Source organism: Saccopteryx bilineata, chromosome 1 (assembly GCF_036850765.1).
Source record: "Saccopteryx bilineata isolate mSacBil1 chromosome 1, mSacBil1_pri_phased_curated, whole genome shotgun sequence".
Classification (NCBI taxonomy): domain Eukaryota; kingdom Metazoa; phylum Chordata; class Mammalia; order Chiroptera; family Emballonuridae; genus Saccopteryx; species Saccopteryx bilineata.
In genome coordinates, this window is record NC_089490.1 from 130,058,963 (window position 1) to 130,074,712 (window position 15,750).

The window sequence follows — 15,750 nt, forward strand, 5'->3', positions numbered from 1 at the left end:
AGCCAGCCACTGCCATCCAGAAGTTTTTGGACACCTGACACACACACACACACTCCCTGAAGTGCCACCTGCCTGACATACTTGAGTTCATCCTCCAGGACCCAACATGAGGACCCTGCTGCCTGGGCTTCTGCCCCACCAACCAAGTTGGCCTCTTCCCTGGCTTACCTCATCCCCAGAACCTCAGAACTGTGGTCAGATCACACAGAGCTGTTGCAGAGCAGCAGGAACAGCCTTATAGGGCAGCCCTTTAGCCCTTGAGACTCAATTAGCATCCCACTTCACAAATCAGAAAACTAAGATGCAGAGGATGCCTCTAAGAGGTCCCAGGGTGGCTAGAAAAAAATGACCACACATGAGGGCTTCAAACAGCAGAAATTCATCCTCTCTAGGGCTGGAGCCCAGAAGTCCAGATCAAGATGTCACAGTGCCATGTTCCATCTTGAGGCTGCAGGAGAGGGTCCTCCCTTCCCCTCCCAGCTGCTGGTGTTCCAGGTATCCCTGGGCTTGTGGCCACATCACCCCATCTCTGCCTCTTTTGTCACATGGCCATTTCCTCGTGTCTGTGTCTCAAATCTCCCCCTTCCTTTTTCTATAAGGATCTCTGTCATTGGATTCCCAGATCACCTAATCAAAGGTCATCTCATCTAGAGATCATCAAGTGATGGCATTTTTAGAGACTCTATTTCCACACAAAGCCACAATCTGAGGCTCCAGGTGGGTGTGAATTTCGAGGGTATATGGCATTGACAACTTGGCCAAGGTTGCCCAGCTACTAAGAGGCATAAGTGAAGTCTGACCCTGTCCACACTCTGACCCCTCCACAGCCAACCTTGGAGGGAGTGATGAACTGGTGTGGGCATGGACTAACCTGTAGCACAGGCCCCTCAACAGACCCAACTCCTGCACCCACAATGTCCCACTGCCAAGGCAGGAAGGCCAGGGGCTCACCTCCCAGGCTGCCTGGAGCAGGGCATGACTATGGGACCCACACCTAGCAGGAGGCATAAGAGAAAATCTTCTTCAGGCTCTTGGGGAGGAGAGCATCTATCTTCCAAACAAAAGAAACGGAAGGTGACACCTTGTGCGAGATAGAAATGCCTCAAGGTCCCTGCCCCATGATATGCACACAGCCTCTACCAGTTAGTCCACTAAACACACTAATCCATGGGTGCACTGCTATGAATGCACCCTGTGGGAGAAGTTAGGACCCCAGTAAGCTGCTCTTAGTTCATCAAAAAGGAGATGGCCTTGTGTGGGCCTGGCCTTATCAGGCAGGCCCTAAAAGGAAAGGGCTCTTCCTGGCCAAAGATTCAAAGCATGAGAGTGACACAAAGCATGGACACAAGGAAGATCCTCCACAGCTGGCCTGAAGATGGATGGGCCATACAGCAAAGGACCAAAAGCAGCCCCCATCTACCAGCCAGCGAGGAAACACCCTCAGACTCAGAACCTCAAAGAAAGAAATTTGCCAATAACTTGGGCAAGCTTGAGAAAGGACTGACTCCCAGCGTACTCGGCCAGCACTGTATGGATTCCAGCCTTTGAGACCCTGATCAGAGAACCCAGCCATAACCTACTCAAAAGAACTGGGAATCAATCAGTAGGCATCCTTTCAAGCCACTGAGTGAGTATGTGATCACCTATTGCACGGTAGTAAACAACAAAAACAATTCACACCCCTTGCAAGTTCTTTCCATCTTGAAAGCAATGGTTGAAGCTGTGAAAGCCCACTTATGACCATGAGGCAGTAAGCATCAGGAAGAAAAAGGTTAGCATGCTCAGGATGGCAAAGAATGAGAGAAAGACAGAGCCTGAGTCCCTGTGATAGACTATTGGGTGAGGTCCCCAATGAGCCACTGGGTTCTACTTCTCCAATCTCTTATGCCTGGTTTTGTGCAACAAGACACAGAGGAGGTAACATTCCGGGATGGCTGAAAACACTATTAACTTCCTGTAGTATCTCCTGTTCTCCAAGACAACCCAGCCACCACGCGAAGGAGCCCAGGTTGTCCACATGGAGAAAAAGCCTGTGAGTGAGAAGTCATGAGGAGAGAATGGGGTCTCAGACATAGGAGAGCCCAGGCAATAGCACAGAAGAGAGAGGCCTATCAATCCACCAACCCCATCCAAAGAAGCCATCCTAATCGGCATATCAGATGTATGAATGAGGCCAGGCTGGCTCCCCCTGTCCCAGCCAAAATCACATGAGCAGAGATGAACCATCCCCACTGGCCCTGGCCCCCAGACTCATGCCATCAACCAACTATTCTTTCGGGTCTCTACATTTTGGAGATACTTATTACTTAGGACCAAATAACTAACTGAACGGGCTCTGGTGAGACTGCTGAGCGCTGCCCTTGCACACATTAAAATGCTTCTGCAGCCCTGTTCCCACGGTGGTCAAACCTCTGCTTGTTCAACTGACCTGTGACGTCCAGGTGAAAGGTGACCCTCTGGCCCCCGGCCTCGCAGCTGTACTCCCCGCAATCCGCCTTTCCCGCCTGCTGCAGCACCAGCCGCCGGCTGCAGCCTGTGGCCTCCACATGCACTTTCGAGCTCCCACTCAGCTTCTTGCCATCCTTGTACCACGTCACCTGTGTCTGCGCCTGGGCCACCTCGCAGCTCAGCGTGGCGTTGGCCCCCGCTACTGCCTGCATTTGATTGTGTTCTGGCTGCTCCTTGGCAAACACCACCATGGGCTCTGGGGACAGAGAGGGACACAGAATCAGAGGTCCCACAGGGGTAAACTCTGGAGCCACAGCAAAGGCTTAGACCTCAGGCAACCACAGGTCCCCCATGAGAATATCTGTGGTCAGCTGCTGCAGCACAGCTCCCTGGTTAGAGGTGGGGTTTGACTGGTGCCTCTGAACAGTGAAAAGGAAGCATGGGGGGACAGCACAGACCCTCCTGGGGGCCAGGATAGGGTGCAGCAGAACTCAGAGAATGCATCAAGAGGCCCCGGTGGCTTCTAGAAAGAGGCAGGATCCAAATCTGTCTTGCTGGGAATGCTTACAGCACCTTTCAGGTCCTCTCAGTCTCTTTGGATCCTTAAAAGAACAAGAACTAGGCCCTGGCTGGTTGGCTCAGTGGTAGAGAGTCGGCCTGGTGTGCGGGAGTCCCAGGTTCGATTCCCGGCCAGGGCACACAGGAGAAGCGCCCATCTGCTTCTCCACCCCTCCCCCTCTCCTTCCTCTCTGTCTCTCTCTTCCCCTCCCGCAGCTGAGGTTCCACTGGAGCAAAAAGTTGGCCCGAGTGCTGAGGATGGCTCCATGGCCTCTGCCTCAGGTGCTAGAATGGCTCTGGTTGCAACAGAGCGACACCCCAGATGGGCAGATCATTGCCCCTTGGTGGGCATGCCGGGTGGATCACAGTCGGGCACATGCGGGAGTCTGTCTGACTGCCTTCCCATTTCCAACTTCAGAAAAATACAAAAAAAAAAAAGAACAAGAACTTCCTACTTCCTTCTTATTTTGCATTTTTCATCCATCTCCATGTTAGTTTTGTGGGTAATTCCTTCTCCCAAATTAATGCAACTGCCCCATCCAAGCATTCACATAAGCAGTGAAGGACCTGGTAGCTTCACCGGGCACGTGTCAGATGCAGTGGGACCTGCTTCCCTCCCACAAAGGCCAGGAGTTAGCCACTCACCATGGACACGCAGTTGAAAATCCATGGAGTGCTTGCCTACACGGCATGAATAGGTGCCCTCATCCTGCCTGGTGACAGAGTTGGCCACCAGCCGGTGCCATGTGCCCACATCCTCTTGAAAGAAGTGCGAGCAGGAGTGGCTGAGCTCCACACCATCCTTGAACCAGCACACGGGCACATGGGCTTCGGCAGTCTCACACTCAAAGTGGGCTGGGCCACCTGCCACTGCGTCCATGCAGCCACCAGCCGAATCCTTGTGCAGAAAGGGGGTGAGCCCTGCAAGGACAGCAGGGGGGCAGGGGGCAGGAGGAGCGCTATGAGTACACCTATGCACTAGCAAATGGAGGCACTCAGAGCTTTAGTTCCTTGTGGAATGAGGGCTCACCCCAGATCAGGGTCCCCTTCAGATAGGGCTGGCTGCTGACTCCCACCACCCAGTGCCACAGACTGTTAGGATTTCCCCACAGGGTCCCTCCCTCTACTGAGCAGAGCTCCCACTCCCACTCTCCCCATAGGGTAAGCTAACCCCCACAGCCCCCACAGTTCCCATGTAGTCACTGAAGTTTACCCCTTCCTTAACCGTGATGGGGTAGGGGATAGCCTGAACCACTGTCCCCAGTCACCTGAGCCTACCCCTAAAGCCACCCCTGACAGAAAACATCAGGTCCTGCTGCCCTGACCCCCTAAAACAGATGGCTGTTTCTGTGCCAGTGACCAGGAAGATGTAGACACACACACATACCTTGCACTGACAGGTGGTAGGCAATGCGGTCCCCACGACTGACACACTCATACAGGCCGGCATCATCTCGCGCCACATCCTGCACCAATAGTGCCTGCTGCCCTGCCAAAGCCTGCACCTTGTACTTGGGCCCCGGGGACAGCGCTCGGCCATCCTTGAGCCATGTTACAGCAGCCGCCTGATCCGACAGCTGAGCCAAAAGCTGTGCCTCCTCATGCAGCCCGGCCAGCACCTCCCGAACCACCACTGGATGCTTGGTGGTCAGTCCTGGGGCCACTGGAGACCCCCACAGGTGGAAAGAGAGAGAGTGTGGAAGGAGGGGTGTGGTCGGAGGGAGAGGAAGTGGACAGAGGGAGAGTGGGCAGAGGAGGAGCAGACAGACATTGGAGGGAGAAGGAAGAGCAGACAGACAGAGATCAAGTTCTGCGTTATCAGGAGCTCCCACACCCTCGTCCACTCACACCCTGTTGCTGAGGACACCAGCCAGGCTGAGCAAGCTGCTTCACCCACCCCACCCTACCATCTGGCTCTGCTTACTTGTCCAGGCCACCCACCCAATGGCCCACCAACACTCTCCAGGAGCCCTAAGGCCTGGGGACTCATATCCTGCTCTTGCACCCAACCTCAGAGGAAACAGAGCTTGGAGAGGGAGGGGTGCCCCAGGGGTCACAGTCTGGGGTTGCCCTACCTCCAACCTCCATGTGGATGCTGCTCTCAATGCCATTGGCCACGAACTTGAGCTCAGCACCGTTCAGGCTGGCAGGAACTGAGCGGATGGTGAGGGTGTGCCGGGTACCGTCACAGTGGATCACATATGTGCTGCTGGCCTTCAGGGCCTGCCCATCCAGGAACCACTCACCCGAAGAGACCGAAGTTAGGTCCACAGAGAAAGTCACCTCACTGCCTTCCACTGCCTTCACCGCTTTCAGAGGCGTCTTCACAGCCAAGTGGGGGGCTATGGGGTGGGGGTTTTAGGAAGGAGCAAGGCACCTGACCGTCCCTCCTATTCCTCCCCCAGAACCTGGACCCAAATGCCCCCTCCTCCAGAAAGACCATCAGATAAATGCATGAAAACCATGAGAGACCACAGGGCTCACTCAGGTCTGAGTGGAGACAAGTTAGAGCCACCCAAGGTTGCCTCTGGATACTACAAACCTGGGGCTAAGGGGTACAGACATGCAACCTGGTCCACTAGGGCTGAGAGACACAGGTAGGTCCTTGGGGGACTCAAGTCCTTTCTCAAAGTCCCTTCCTCTTCCCACAGAGGAGGCTCCAACAGCATCAGAACCCTAGTAATCCCTCCCTCAGTAATGAGGCTCCATGAGTCACTGTGGCCTCACCAAGGCTGGGCTATGCTCTAGATCTGGATGATTCCCTGGTAAGCACCCTGCAGGCCGTGGCCTAAAAGCCATGGGGGAACAAAACCTTCTACACTTACCCAGGTGGACAGTCCCTGGGAACTCAAGGTAGGAACTCTGACCAAAGCTGTTCACAGCTGACACCCGGAACTGAAAGTCCCCCTCCTCAGCCACACGGGCCACAGTCAACTCGGGTATGGCCACCCACTCGGCCTCATGGCACTTGCTCCAGGTGTAGGTTCCCAGTCTCTTCTTCTCCACCACGTAACCATCAATGGTGACAGGGTGGTCCCCATGGGGTGGTGGAGACCAGCTGAGAGTCACGGAATTCTCTGTCTTTGCCTTCACCACAGGGGCCTCAGGGGCATGCAGTGGTGGCTTCCTGGGGGCTGAGTAGAGCACAGACCCTTGTCATCAACTGGGACCCCCCTCCCTGAGCCCCAGATCCAGGATCACCCTGGAGGAGGGGGATCACAGGATGCCCAGCCCCCCTAGAGGGCACTATTTTGATGGTCCGAAATGGCCACAGCCTGAGGTAGAAGGCCAGCCTGAAAAGAGGATGTAGACCCAGGACCCCTAGCCCCACCCTGTGGCTATTTCTCTAGTTGCAGCAGAAAGAACACCAGCTTCAGAGGCCACATTTGGCTGAAGGCCACCATGAGCTGTCTATGTGGCCCAGGGACAGGCACCTTCCAGTTCTCAGCTTTGACCCCAGCAGAGCATTAGGGTCTTGGATGTACAGTGGCTAAAGCAGGGCACAGTGACCCTCCTGAAGGTGGAGGGGTACACTCTTACCCCCCACCAAGGGCTGGCCTTGTGGGGGTATACATAGTAGGAAATTGTGCCACAATGTACAATGTAGCCACCAAGATCACAGAAAGAAGACATGTCACACAAGAAAGCCTCTCTCTCTCTCTCTCTCTCTCTCTCTCTCTCTCTCTTTCTCTGTGTGTGTGACACACACACACACACACACAGTGCTTCTAGAACAATATGCACCCTCTAGTGTGGTTGGTGGGGTAGAGAGGTTACCAAGACTCCCACTTTGCCAAGCTGGGGGAAACCATAGTAAAGGAGGGCTGCAAACAACTCACAGTCTGAGGGAACAAAAGGTGCAGCTGATGGGTGTACCCCCATGCCCTTCCTGAGGCTGCCGAGCACATGTGGGCCCAGCACTGGGCCCAGCGCCCAGCCTATGAGTGGTACCAACGGGCACCTTTTCTGTTGGAAAGGCACTTCCCAGGCCCTTACCCGACACGAAGAACTGGGTGGATGTCCGGCAGTCCCCAGCCACAAAGGCCACCTCACCCACATCCTTCAAACTGCACTGGGAGATGGTCAGCGTGTGGCGTGTGCCTTCGATTGTGATGGCCACACGACCCTCATCCACCACTTTCTCCTGGTTCCAAAGCCAGCAGAAGGGGCCTTCCGGCCTGGCCAGCTCTACACAGAACATGGCAGTGTCCCCCACGCGCACTGCTGTTTTTCTCGGGAGCTTTCGGATGAGGTTGCCTAGAGTGATTAAAACCAGGGGGCTGGTCAAACCAGAACCTGCCTGCCACCCTGTCCAGTGTTGTGGGCCTCAACCCCCATCCCACCACCCCCTTTCCTGTTCCCCTGCGCCCACCTTTGACTGCAAGCTCAGCCACTGTGCGGCTGCCCTCAGCCATCTCGCAGATGTACACTGCGTCGTCGTCGGCCGAAGCGTTGTGCACTGTCAACCGACGCTCCATGCCCACCTCCTCAATGGCATACTTGGCGCAGGACCGAAGTTGCGTTTCTTCCTTATACCATGCAGCTTTCGTGGACGGCGCAGGCACCTCGCACCGGAATGTGGCCGACCCCTTCTCCTGCACCTCCAGGTCCTGCAGCCGCGTCTTGAAGGGCACCGCGGGTTCTACGGGAGAGGGTGGATGAGCATGGCAAGGCAGCCAAGCCCGGCAGAAACAGGGGCACGAGACAGGACAGGGTGGGCAGAGCAGAGCAGCAGTGAGGGGCAGGGCACCAGAATGTGGTGGGTGGGGCAGCGCAGACTAAGGCTAATAGGTGCTCAGGTGGGGACAAGGGGTCAAAGCAGGGGTCATGCAGGGCAGGGGGTAAGTGGAATAGTCGAGCAGGGAAATGGAGGAGGGCAGGGAGAGGGGACAGAAATTAAAGAAAAGAGCTCCCTCTCCACAAATACAAGAAGCCTGGGGGAGAAAAGAAGCAGTAAGGCAGGGGAAGCTAGAGTTGTCAGGCCCCTAAACAGGTGCAGCCGCTGGCCCCATGGTAAGGCAGCAGGACCAGACCCTTCCCACAAAAGTCTGAGAGCTGGCTGCCGGCCAGGCCCTGCAGCCAAACAGGGCTTCCCCATGCAACTTCCGCAGAGACCCTCCAAGTGTGTGTGTGTGGGGGGGGCATTTACCCGCAAGAACCAGGAAGCTGAGGGATGCACAGATGGAAGCACCCTGTCAGAGATCTTACAGCAGGTGAGACGTGTGAGAAGGTGGAGGCAGCACTCCCAGTGTTAGGAGTAAAGAATAAATGTGCCTCCCAACAGAACCTGGTCAGGTTGCCCACACTTGCCCAGGCCCGGAGAAGAGCCTGAAAACTGGACCAAAGCCACCTCAGGCTGCACGGTGGCCACTGTCCCCGAGCCCTCTAAGGGCATAACTGTTCGTCCCTGCTCCTGCCCTCCTTTGCTCTTAGCCAGGGAGACCCCCTTAGTATTCAGGGTAGAGGGGGGGCCTGGTTCATCCTCACCCTGGAGAGGACAAGCTCAGCTACCAGGCACCCCAACCTTCCCGCATGAGGATGGAGTCCTGGTGACAAAGCACTTTCTTCTTTTTTTATGGCTCACAAAAACAGGGGGACAGGCTGAGGGTCATTCCCCATGGTTCCCGCATTTTGCAGGCTGGTTAAATCGACAGCCTCCAGGACTTCCAAATCTGCATCCACTACACTACAGGACAGACAGGGAAGAGCCTCGCCTGAGTTCACCCGCAGTAACTGCGGCAGGGGTGTGCGGCGCCCCAGCTCACCTCGAACAATGACCAGCACCGAGCTGTAGGTCTGGCCCACGAGGTTGGACGCTGTGCAGGTGTAGACACCACGGTCAGACTGTTTGCAGAAAAGGATCTTGAGCACAAAGTTTTCCTGTGCATCTTCGTACACCACGTGTCGCCGGCCCTCGACCACCAGCTGCCCATCCTTCTTCCACACGGTCTCGGGCTTGGGCTCGCCAGTCACGTAGCAGCTGAGGCGCACATGCTTACCCTCGGTCACCGTGCAGGTGCGCGTGCTGGCGCCAGGTGGCGAGGCCGGCACTCCTTCAGCCCGCATGGCCTCTCGTCGCCGCTGCAGGTGCGCCAGGAGCGTGGCGGTAGAGGCTGAAGGCGGGATTGCAGCGTCAGCATCCGTGTCCACCGTGAGCGCGGCCCCGGCGCTGGCAGTGCCCAGCGGGTTCTCAGCGCGCACAGTGTACGTGCCGCCATCGCGCGGCCGCGCGGCTTGGATGCGCAGCGCGCTCGCCTCGCCACTGGCCTCCACGCTCATTCGAGGGGCATCAGGCGGACCTAGGCGCCTCCCGTCCTTGTCCCAACTCACTGCCATAGGCGGTGAGCCCCGCACGCGGCAGTAGAAGGTGGCCTCCGCGCCTTCGCGTACGCGGATGGACGTGGGCCGCAACAAGAAGTGGGGCGCCTGTTCAGCACACGTGGCTTCGGCGTTCACCTGGAGGCCCACCGCTGCGAAGGCCTCACCGATGGCATTGCGTGCGCGGCACACGTACTGTCCGCTATCATCAAGCGCCAGGTCCAGAATAGTGAGGCGGTACTGGTCCCCGTTCTGGGCCAGGCGGAAGCGGGCGCACGCCTCCACTGGCTGCCGGTCCTTTTCCCAGCTCACCTGCGGCGTGGGGTTGCCCACAATCTGGCAGCTCAGCGTGGCGTCCTTACCCACCGACACCACGAAGGCCTTAGGCCGAGTCAGGAATCGGGGCGCGCCGCTGAATGAGGAGTGATCCATGGCAGAAGGAGGGGTGGGGGAGACCTGCGAGCTGGATGGGAAAGGTAATAGTGGGGATGAGCCCCTGGCACGCTCAAAGCCTGCCACCTTTTTGTCCCACCTGGCCACCTCACCCATCCAGTGCCCTTTGGAAAATCCAGCTTAACCCAGGTAGATGCCTGCACATGCCCCTCCCCCATTCTGATCCCATTCTTCCCCTCTCCTTCTGGCCAGGCAACATCACCAGAAGGTAATGAACGGTTCAGATGTGCAGACGTTTGCCCCTTTCTGAGTATTTGGAGTTCTGGCGGGCTCTCCTAATGGGTGAACATCTCCAGCTTCTCTCCCCAGCTTCAGTTCAGCTGGCAGGACTTTAAGTCCAGCTGAGCACCTGTCTCAGAACACCACACCAGCAGCCAGGCTGCCCCCTTCCCTGTGCAGCATCAGGCTGTGGCACCAGCCTCTTCCTCCATCAACCACATATTACCTTGCTAAGCAGACCTGCTATGTGCCCCCTGAGTCACTCCAGCGACCTTAGATGTCCTGTTCCTTCTCACACAAACTACCCCCAGGGGCCAGAGACTGCAATCTACCTGTGTCTCCTCCACTCACAGACATAGGGTGACTCTTTGCTCTAGAACAGGGATTAGCCATGGGGTGCCCACAGTGAGTGTCCACTGCTGGTCTGTCCCCTCTCTCTGACTGTAGCAGACCAGAAGTCACAAGCCTTCATCCCAGTGTGTCCCCTTAACCTCCCCTTCCCCCTGTCCTGCCCCCAGGTCACTCCCCCCAAGCCTTTGGGTCCATCTTGGGGCTATGTGCACCTCAAACCCCTTGCCCAGTGAGCTCACAACAGGGAACCCTATGCATAGGTCTTTCCCACATGCAGCCACCCTGGGCCAGGGGGCACCGTGCCTCTCCTGAGGCCCCCACCCCTCAACCCCTGGGAATGTGTCCATCAGTAAGCGAGCAGGGCAGTAATGGAGACTCTGCAGCAAGGCAAGCTCCTCCTTACAGTAGAGCGCCCCAGCCTCCAGGCTGCTTGGCCCCTCACTGTGTGCTCCTGTCTCCTCCCTTTGGAGCTTGGAGCAGGACTGTCTGGGCAGTGCAGTCAGTGGTGGGCCTGCAGAGGGCAGTGGATGATTCCGCAGAAGAGCCAGGATCCTCCAGGCTAAGAACAGCCAGGCCAGCTAGCTGGACCCAACCTGTGGGGCTGTAGGTGTCCTTTTCACTCTGTGGCTTCACCACCTGGGCACCCTTCATCGACAGAGCTGGTACTATCAATGCTAAATGCCCTAGATGACTCTGGCCTCTACCCACCTGGGGTAGCCCCCACTGGTCACAGCACAGGTGGATGAGATAGACTGGGCCCTTCTTACACAGGGCTTCTGTAAAAGCAGCAAGCACAGCAAGCCTCACTGGACCCCAGGCTGGCTCTAAACACTTTAACTCCCTCTATCCCAAGTGCTGGGCCTCCAACCTCTGGGCATGGGCTGTCCAGCACCAGAGGACAGAGGCAATGTGATTCAGTACCTAATTCCCCTTAATCCCCCTCAAGGAGGCTGAGCCCAGGCCAGCCTGCTGACTCACTGTGCAGTCAGCACCTCTGTTCCCCATCCCTACCAGCTCCCCTGACCACCACCACTCCCATCCCTGCCACTGCCTGGCAGGGAGGGGCCTGGGAGGACCTGGGCAGACAGCCACCAAATCCCCGCCTCCATAAACACCCCCCTGGGCTTTCACTTCCCTCTCTACAAGGGTTACTTTGACACCATGTCTCCTGGGACCCTGAGCCCTGTGTTATTCCCAGTGGGTGTCCCAAATCATAGTGTGTGGGTTCCCCAATGCAGGACACAGCATCCTCCCCTACCCCACACAGACACCTAGAGCAGTGCCAGAGAAGCTGCTCCCAGCTCATGAGGGAGCATGCAGGGGGGGGGGGGCAGGGAACCACCTCCACAGCCTGCGCCTCTGGGACCAGAAGGACAGGGAGGGAACTCCCATCTCTGCAAGTGCTTAGGAGAAGCCTGTCCCAGCCTCAGCAGGTATACAGCCTGTCCCCTGACCTGACAAGGGTGGGCAGAGCCCCTGAGATCCTCTAAGGCCACTAAGGACTATACTGATATCTTGCTCCCTATCTAGGACTTGTCCTCCTTACTCTTGATGTAGCAGACTCCATGGATTTTGAGGTTCAGCAAGACAGCCTTTGAGGCCCACAGCAACCCTGGCAGGAAGGCATCCCCACAGGTCAACAGGACTAGACACCCTAAGCACATGCCCAAGGACTCCAGAGCCACCCTTGTTCAGGTCAACCAAGGAAGGGGACCACCCAAGGCAACTTCTGGGCACAGAGACACCCGCAATGGCTTCCTCCTCCCCTCGCCACGTTGGCAGAAACAGGTCTCAGGAGGGGGACCCAGCCAAAGCCTCAGTCCCAGCCTTCCAGGAGGCCCTTACTCCCTCAGATGCCTGCCTGGGAAGGCAGCTTCCTGTGGATCCCTCAGAGGCCTGGCTGGACACTGGCAGGAGCCTCAATCCAGGGCTGAGACCCCCTCGTCCCAGCCTATCCACTGGCTCCTCCAGAAAGCCCTGGACCATTTTCCAAATGAGCCAGGGTGGGAAGTGGCTCCAGTCTGACAGCACTACCCCCAACTCTGCTGTCTCCACACTCTTCCAGAAAAGACTTCAAGAGCAGTTCCTGGATCTTCAACCCTCCAGGCCCCTGGGCCCAGGCTTCCTGCACACCATGGGCAAATTCTTTCCTGGAGTCAGGTGTCACTACCCCTCTGACTGTCCCCACTACTGAGCCAACAGGCCCAAAATAGCCCCAGCTGTCAGCGGCATCCATTTCAACCAAGCTGGGGGCAGGGCTAGCCAGACCCCCAGGCCACCTTGGATCAGGATGGGGGCACACCGTCCCAGCCTCTCAGTCTGGCTGCTCTCTCCTTGCATGAGGGCCAGGCTCAGGTGACTGATGGGGCAGGGGCTGGAATCCAGGCCCCCAACCGGAAGCAGTACAGCCTAGCCAGAACCCTACCCCAGGCCCTCTGTCTGCCAGAGCCATGACCTTCAACCAACCCACGCTGGTGGGATACAGGGGACACATGGGATGGCCCCTACCCCTTCCCACTCTGCCTTCTCACCTGTATCAACAGGGGAACTCAGGGCAGTTCCCCGGCCAGGGACTCAGACAGTGGGGCAAGAGCCACCAGGTCTCACCTCCTTCTGAAGGCCCAGAACCGACACGGCTCTTGCCCAGGAGCCTGCAGTCTGGCCGGTCCTCAAGACTGGACAGGGACAGAAGACAGGCGGACGTTGTCAGCTGCAGAAGTCTGGGCCCGCCCCAACCCTGCCCCCACCATTGGCCAGGCAGCCCAACCCAGATTCAAAATAGCCTGGCTGTCACTGCCCTGATTAGGTTTCACCCCAGGCCTTAGGTAGGCAAAGGGCAGAGGCTCAGGGTGACTGTGGAAACAAGGAAACACCTGTCTTCCAGGGATGATGGGGGCAGGACAGGGACCTCAGCTGGTTGGGACCCTTCTTCTGACCAGCATCTTGGAGTGCAGGCTGGGAAGGAGCCCAGGAAATTAGAGACCACTCCTAGGGACCCAAAAACCACATCCCCAAGGGAGGACCCAGATTCAAAAACCACGAGGTTGCCGGCTTGAGCGTGGGCTCACCAAGGGATCTAGGACCACCCCCAAGGGGAAACAAGGAACCTGGGACTATCCTGGAGAGTGGGAAGGTAGAACCACTGGCTGCACTAAGACAGTGGTCACACTGGGTGATGGGTCTGTGTTCAGAACTGTGCTTTCTCTACTGGTGCAGAGGGCACGAAGGGAGTGAGGGGACAGTGGGACCAGGGCTGGGTACTGGGCTAGGACACACACTCTGATGCTGGGTTAGGGGCAGGGGTGAGGTGGGGGCACAGATCAGTACCCCCATGGGAGGGTCAACCCATGGATACCTTTGCAGGAAAGGCTCTTGGGTCAGGCAAGGTGCAGGGGGGCTGCTTTGATGTCCTGCCCTGGCTCTGCCCTCAGATAAAGTCCCTTGCAGGGAGGCCCTCCTCTTTCTGACCTGGGCTTCTTGGGGCCTTTCCCAGGAGAGGCTCCCAAACTCCCACCAGGTGGCCCCCTCTGACTCCACTTGCCTTCCTGGGCGGCCTGGCACCATGACCACCTGTCCCTGGGCCAGGGCTGTGAAGACAGAGAGGGGGCAGCCCTCCTAAGGCCATCCACATCATCTGTCCCTGCTCTCATTCTGCCTACCCACCCCCAGGGCCAGTCCCTAGCACCCACCTGACCCAGGGTCTCTCCTTGGTCCCCTGGAAGAGGGTCCCAAGGTCTTGGTCCTCTCAAGTCACCATAACAAACAGCACAGACTGGAACCTACACACCATTTATTGCTCACAGTTCTAGAGGCTGCAAATCCGAAATGAAGACACTAGCAAACCCATGTCTGCTGAGGGCCCCTCCCTGGATCACAGACAATGTCTTCTCATTGTGTTCTCAGGTGGTGGAGAGAGTACTCTGCTTCTTCCCCTTCTTCCATTGACCTCATCATGGGGGCCACCCTCAGGACCTCATCTAAGCTTACTCACCTCCTAACACATCACACTGTGGGGCAGAACTTCAACAAGCAAATTTGAGGAGACACATTCAGTCCATAGCACTCAGTGAAAAAAGAAAACCCCATAGGAGGGCTCAACCACTGCAGCATGGCCCTGGGAACCCACAGCCGGTGCACATGTGTGTACATGCTCACGCCACACACTTCCTGGGGCATGGCCACGGGAAGTCCAGAGGGGATGTCCATGCTGTCCGGGAAGCAGTGAGGCCCAGAGGAAGTGCACACGCCTGCTCTTCCCGTTTTACAGAGATCTGAAAGCTAAGTGCATGGGTGAGACCTGGAGCGGCGCTGGGAAACTGGCCCCTGCTGCATGCATATTTCCTCACAAAGAAGTGAAAGACAAAAATTAGTTCCAGGAAAACCCAGTAGCTGTGGGAGCTAGCAAGGGTGTGGGTACCCCCACCACCCCTCACTGGTTGACCCCTAACAAAGCGAACTCAGGGTGGAGAGGAGTGGATAGTTGACGAAGACCGTCAAAGTGACAGAGGCCACCCATCCTGGGATAGGGAGAATAACAGGAATCTAAAGAAAAGTTTCTGTGAAGCGATGCCTGTGTCTCAGTGAGAAGCTGGGTTTCACATAAATGTCCTCCTTTAAAGTAAATTTTCTCCAGTAATATTTTAGGAGCAAAATAAAATCTATTTGGAGTAAATAAAGTTGACTCCTAGACTCCTATCTCAGTAAAAGGATTGACAACAGACACCACACACATGAATACCATAGAAATAAAAGGAAATTACTTTCCCAACATATTGGAAACAGCTAATTTGGTTTTTAAAAATAGAGTCAAGGTTGGCTCAGTGGTAGAGCATTGGCCTGGCATGTGGAAGTCCTAGGTTCAATTCCTGGCCAGGGCACACAGGAGAAGCGCCCATCTGCTTCTCCACCCTTCCCCCTCTCCTTTCTCTCTCTCACTTCCCCTCCTGCAGCCAAGGCTCTATTGGAGCAAAGTTGGCCTGGGTGCTGAGGATAGCTCCATAGCCTCCACCTCAGGTGCTAGAATGGTTCCAGTTGCAACACCCCAAATGGGCAGAGCATCACCTCCTAGTAGGCATGCCGGGTGGATCCCAGTCAGGCGCATGCAGGAGTCTGTCTCTCTGCCTTCTCGCTTCGCACTTCAGAAAAATACAAAAAATAAATAAAATAAAATAAAAACAGAGCCATAGTCACCTGATCTAGTGGTGGCACAGTGGATAGAGCATCGGCCTGGAACACTGAAGACCCAGGTTCAAAACCCCAAGGTCGCCAGCTTGAGTGCAAGCTCATCCAGCTTGAGCACAGAATCACAGACATGACCCTTTGGTCACTGGCTTAAACCCAAGGTTGCTGGTTTGAGCCCAAGGCTGCTCACTTGAGCAAAAGATCACTGGCTCGGCTGGAGCT

General features: G+C 56.6%; 1 protein-coding gene across 12 annotated transcripts in view; it reads right to left on the bottom strand.

Annotated features, from left to right (window-relative positions):
• OBSCN (obscurin, cytoskeletal calmodulin and titin-interacting RhoGEF) overlaps positions 1-13,004 on the bottom strand; it is a 207,689-nt gene extending 194,685 nt beyond the window's left edge. For 10 of the 12 annotated variants that reach the window (XM_066266252.1, XM_066266217.1, XM_066266233.1 and 7 more), the window contains exons 1-9: positions 12,879-13,004; positions 8,772-9,787; positions 7,379-7,648; positions 7,003-7,263; positions 5,832-6,140; positions 5,082-5,348; positions 4,394-4,669; positions 3,652-3,927; positions 2,429-2,704 (exon numbers count right to left, since the gene is read on the bottom strand). In XM_066266252.1, the coding sequence (XP_066122349.1) occupies positions 2,429-2,704; positions 3,652-3,927; positions 4,394-4,669; positions 5,082-5,348; positions 5,832-6,140; positions 7,003-7,263; positions 7,379-7,648; positions 8,772-9,756 (2,920 nt within the window). In that variant the 5' untranslated portion in view covers positions 9,757-9,787; positions 12,879-13,004. The remainder of the gene's footprint in view (positions 1-2,428; positions 2,705-3,651; positions 3,928-4,393; positions 4,670-5,081; positions 5,349-5,831; positions 6,141-7,002; positions 7,264-7,378; positions 7,649-8,771; positions 9,788-12,878) is intronic. The other 2 variants (XM_066266179.1, XM_066266225.1) reach the window with 2 other exon arrangements.
• Positions 13,005-15,750: the final 2,746 nt, after the last annotated feature.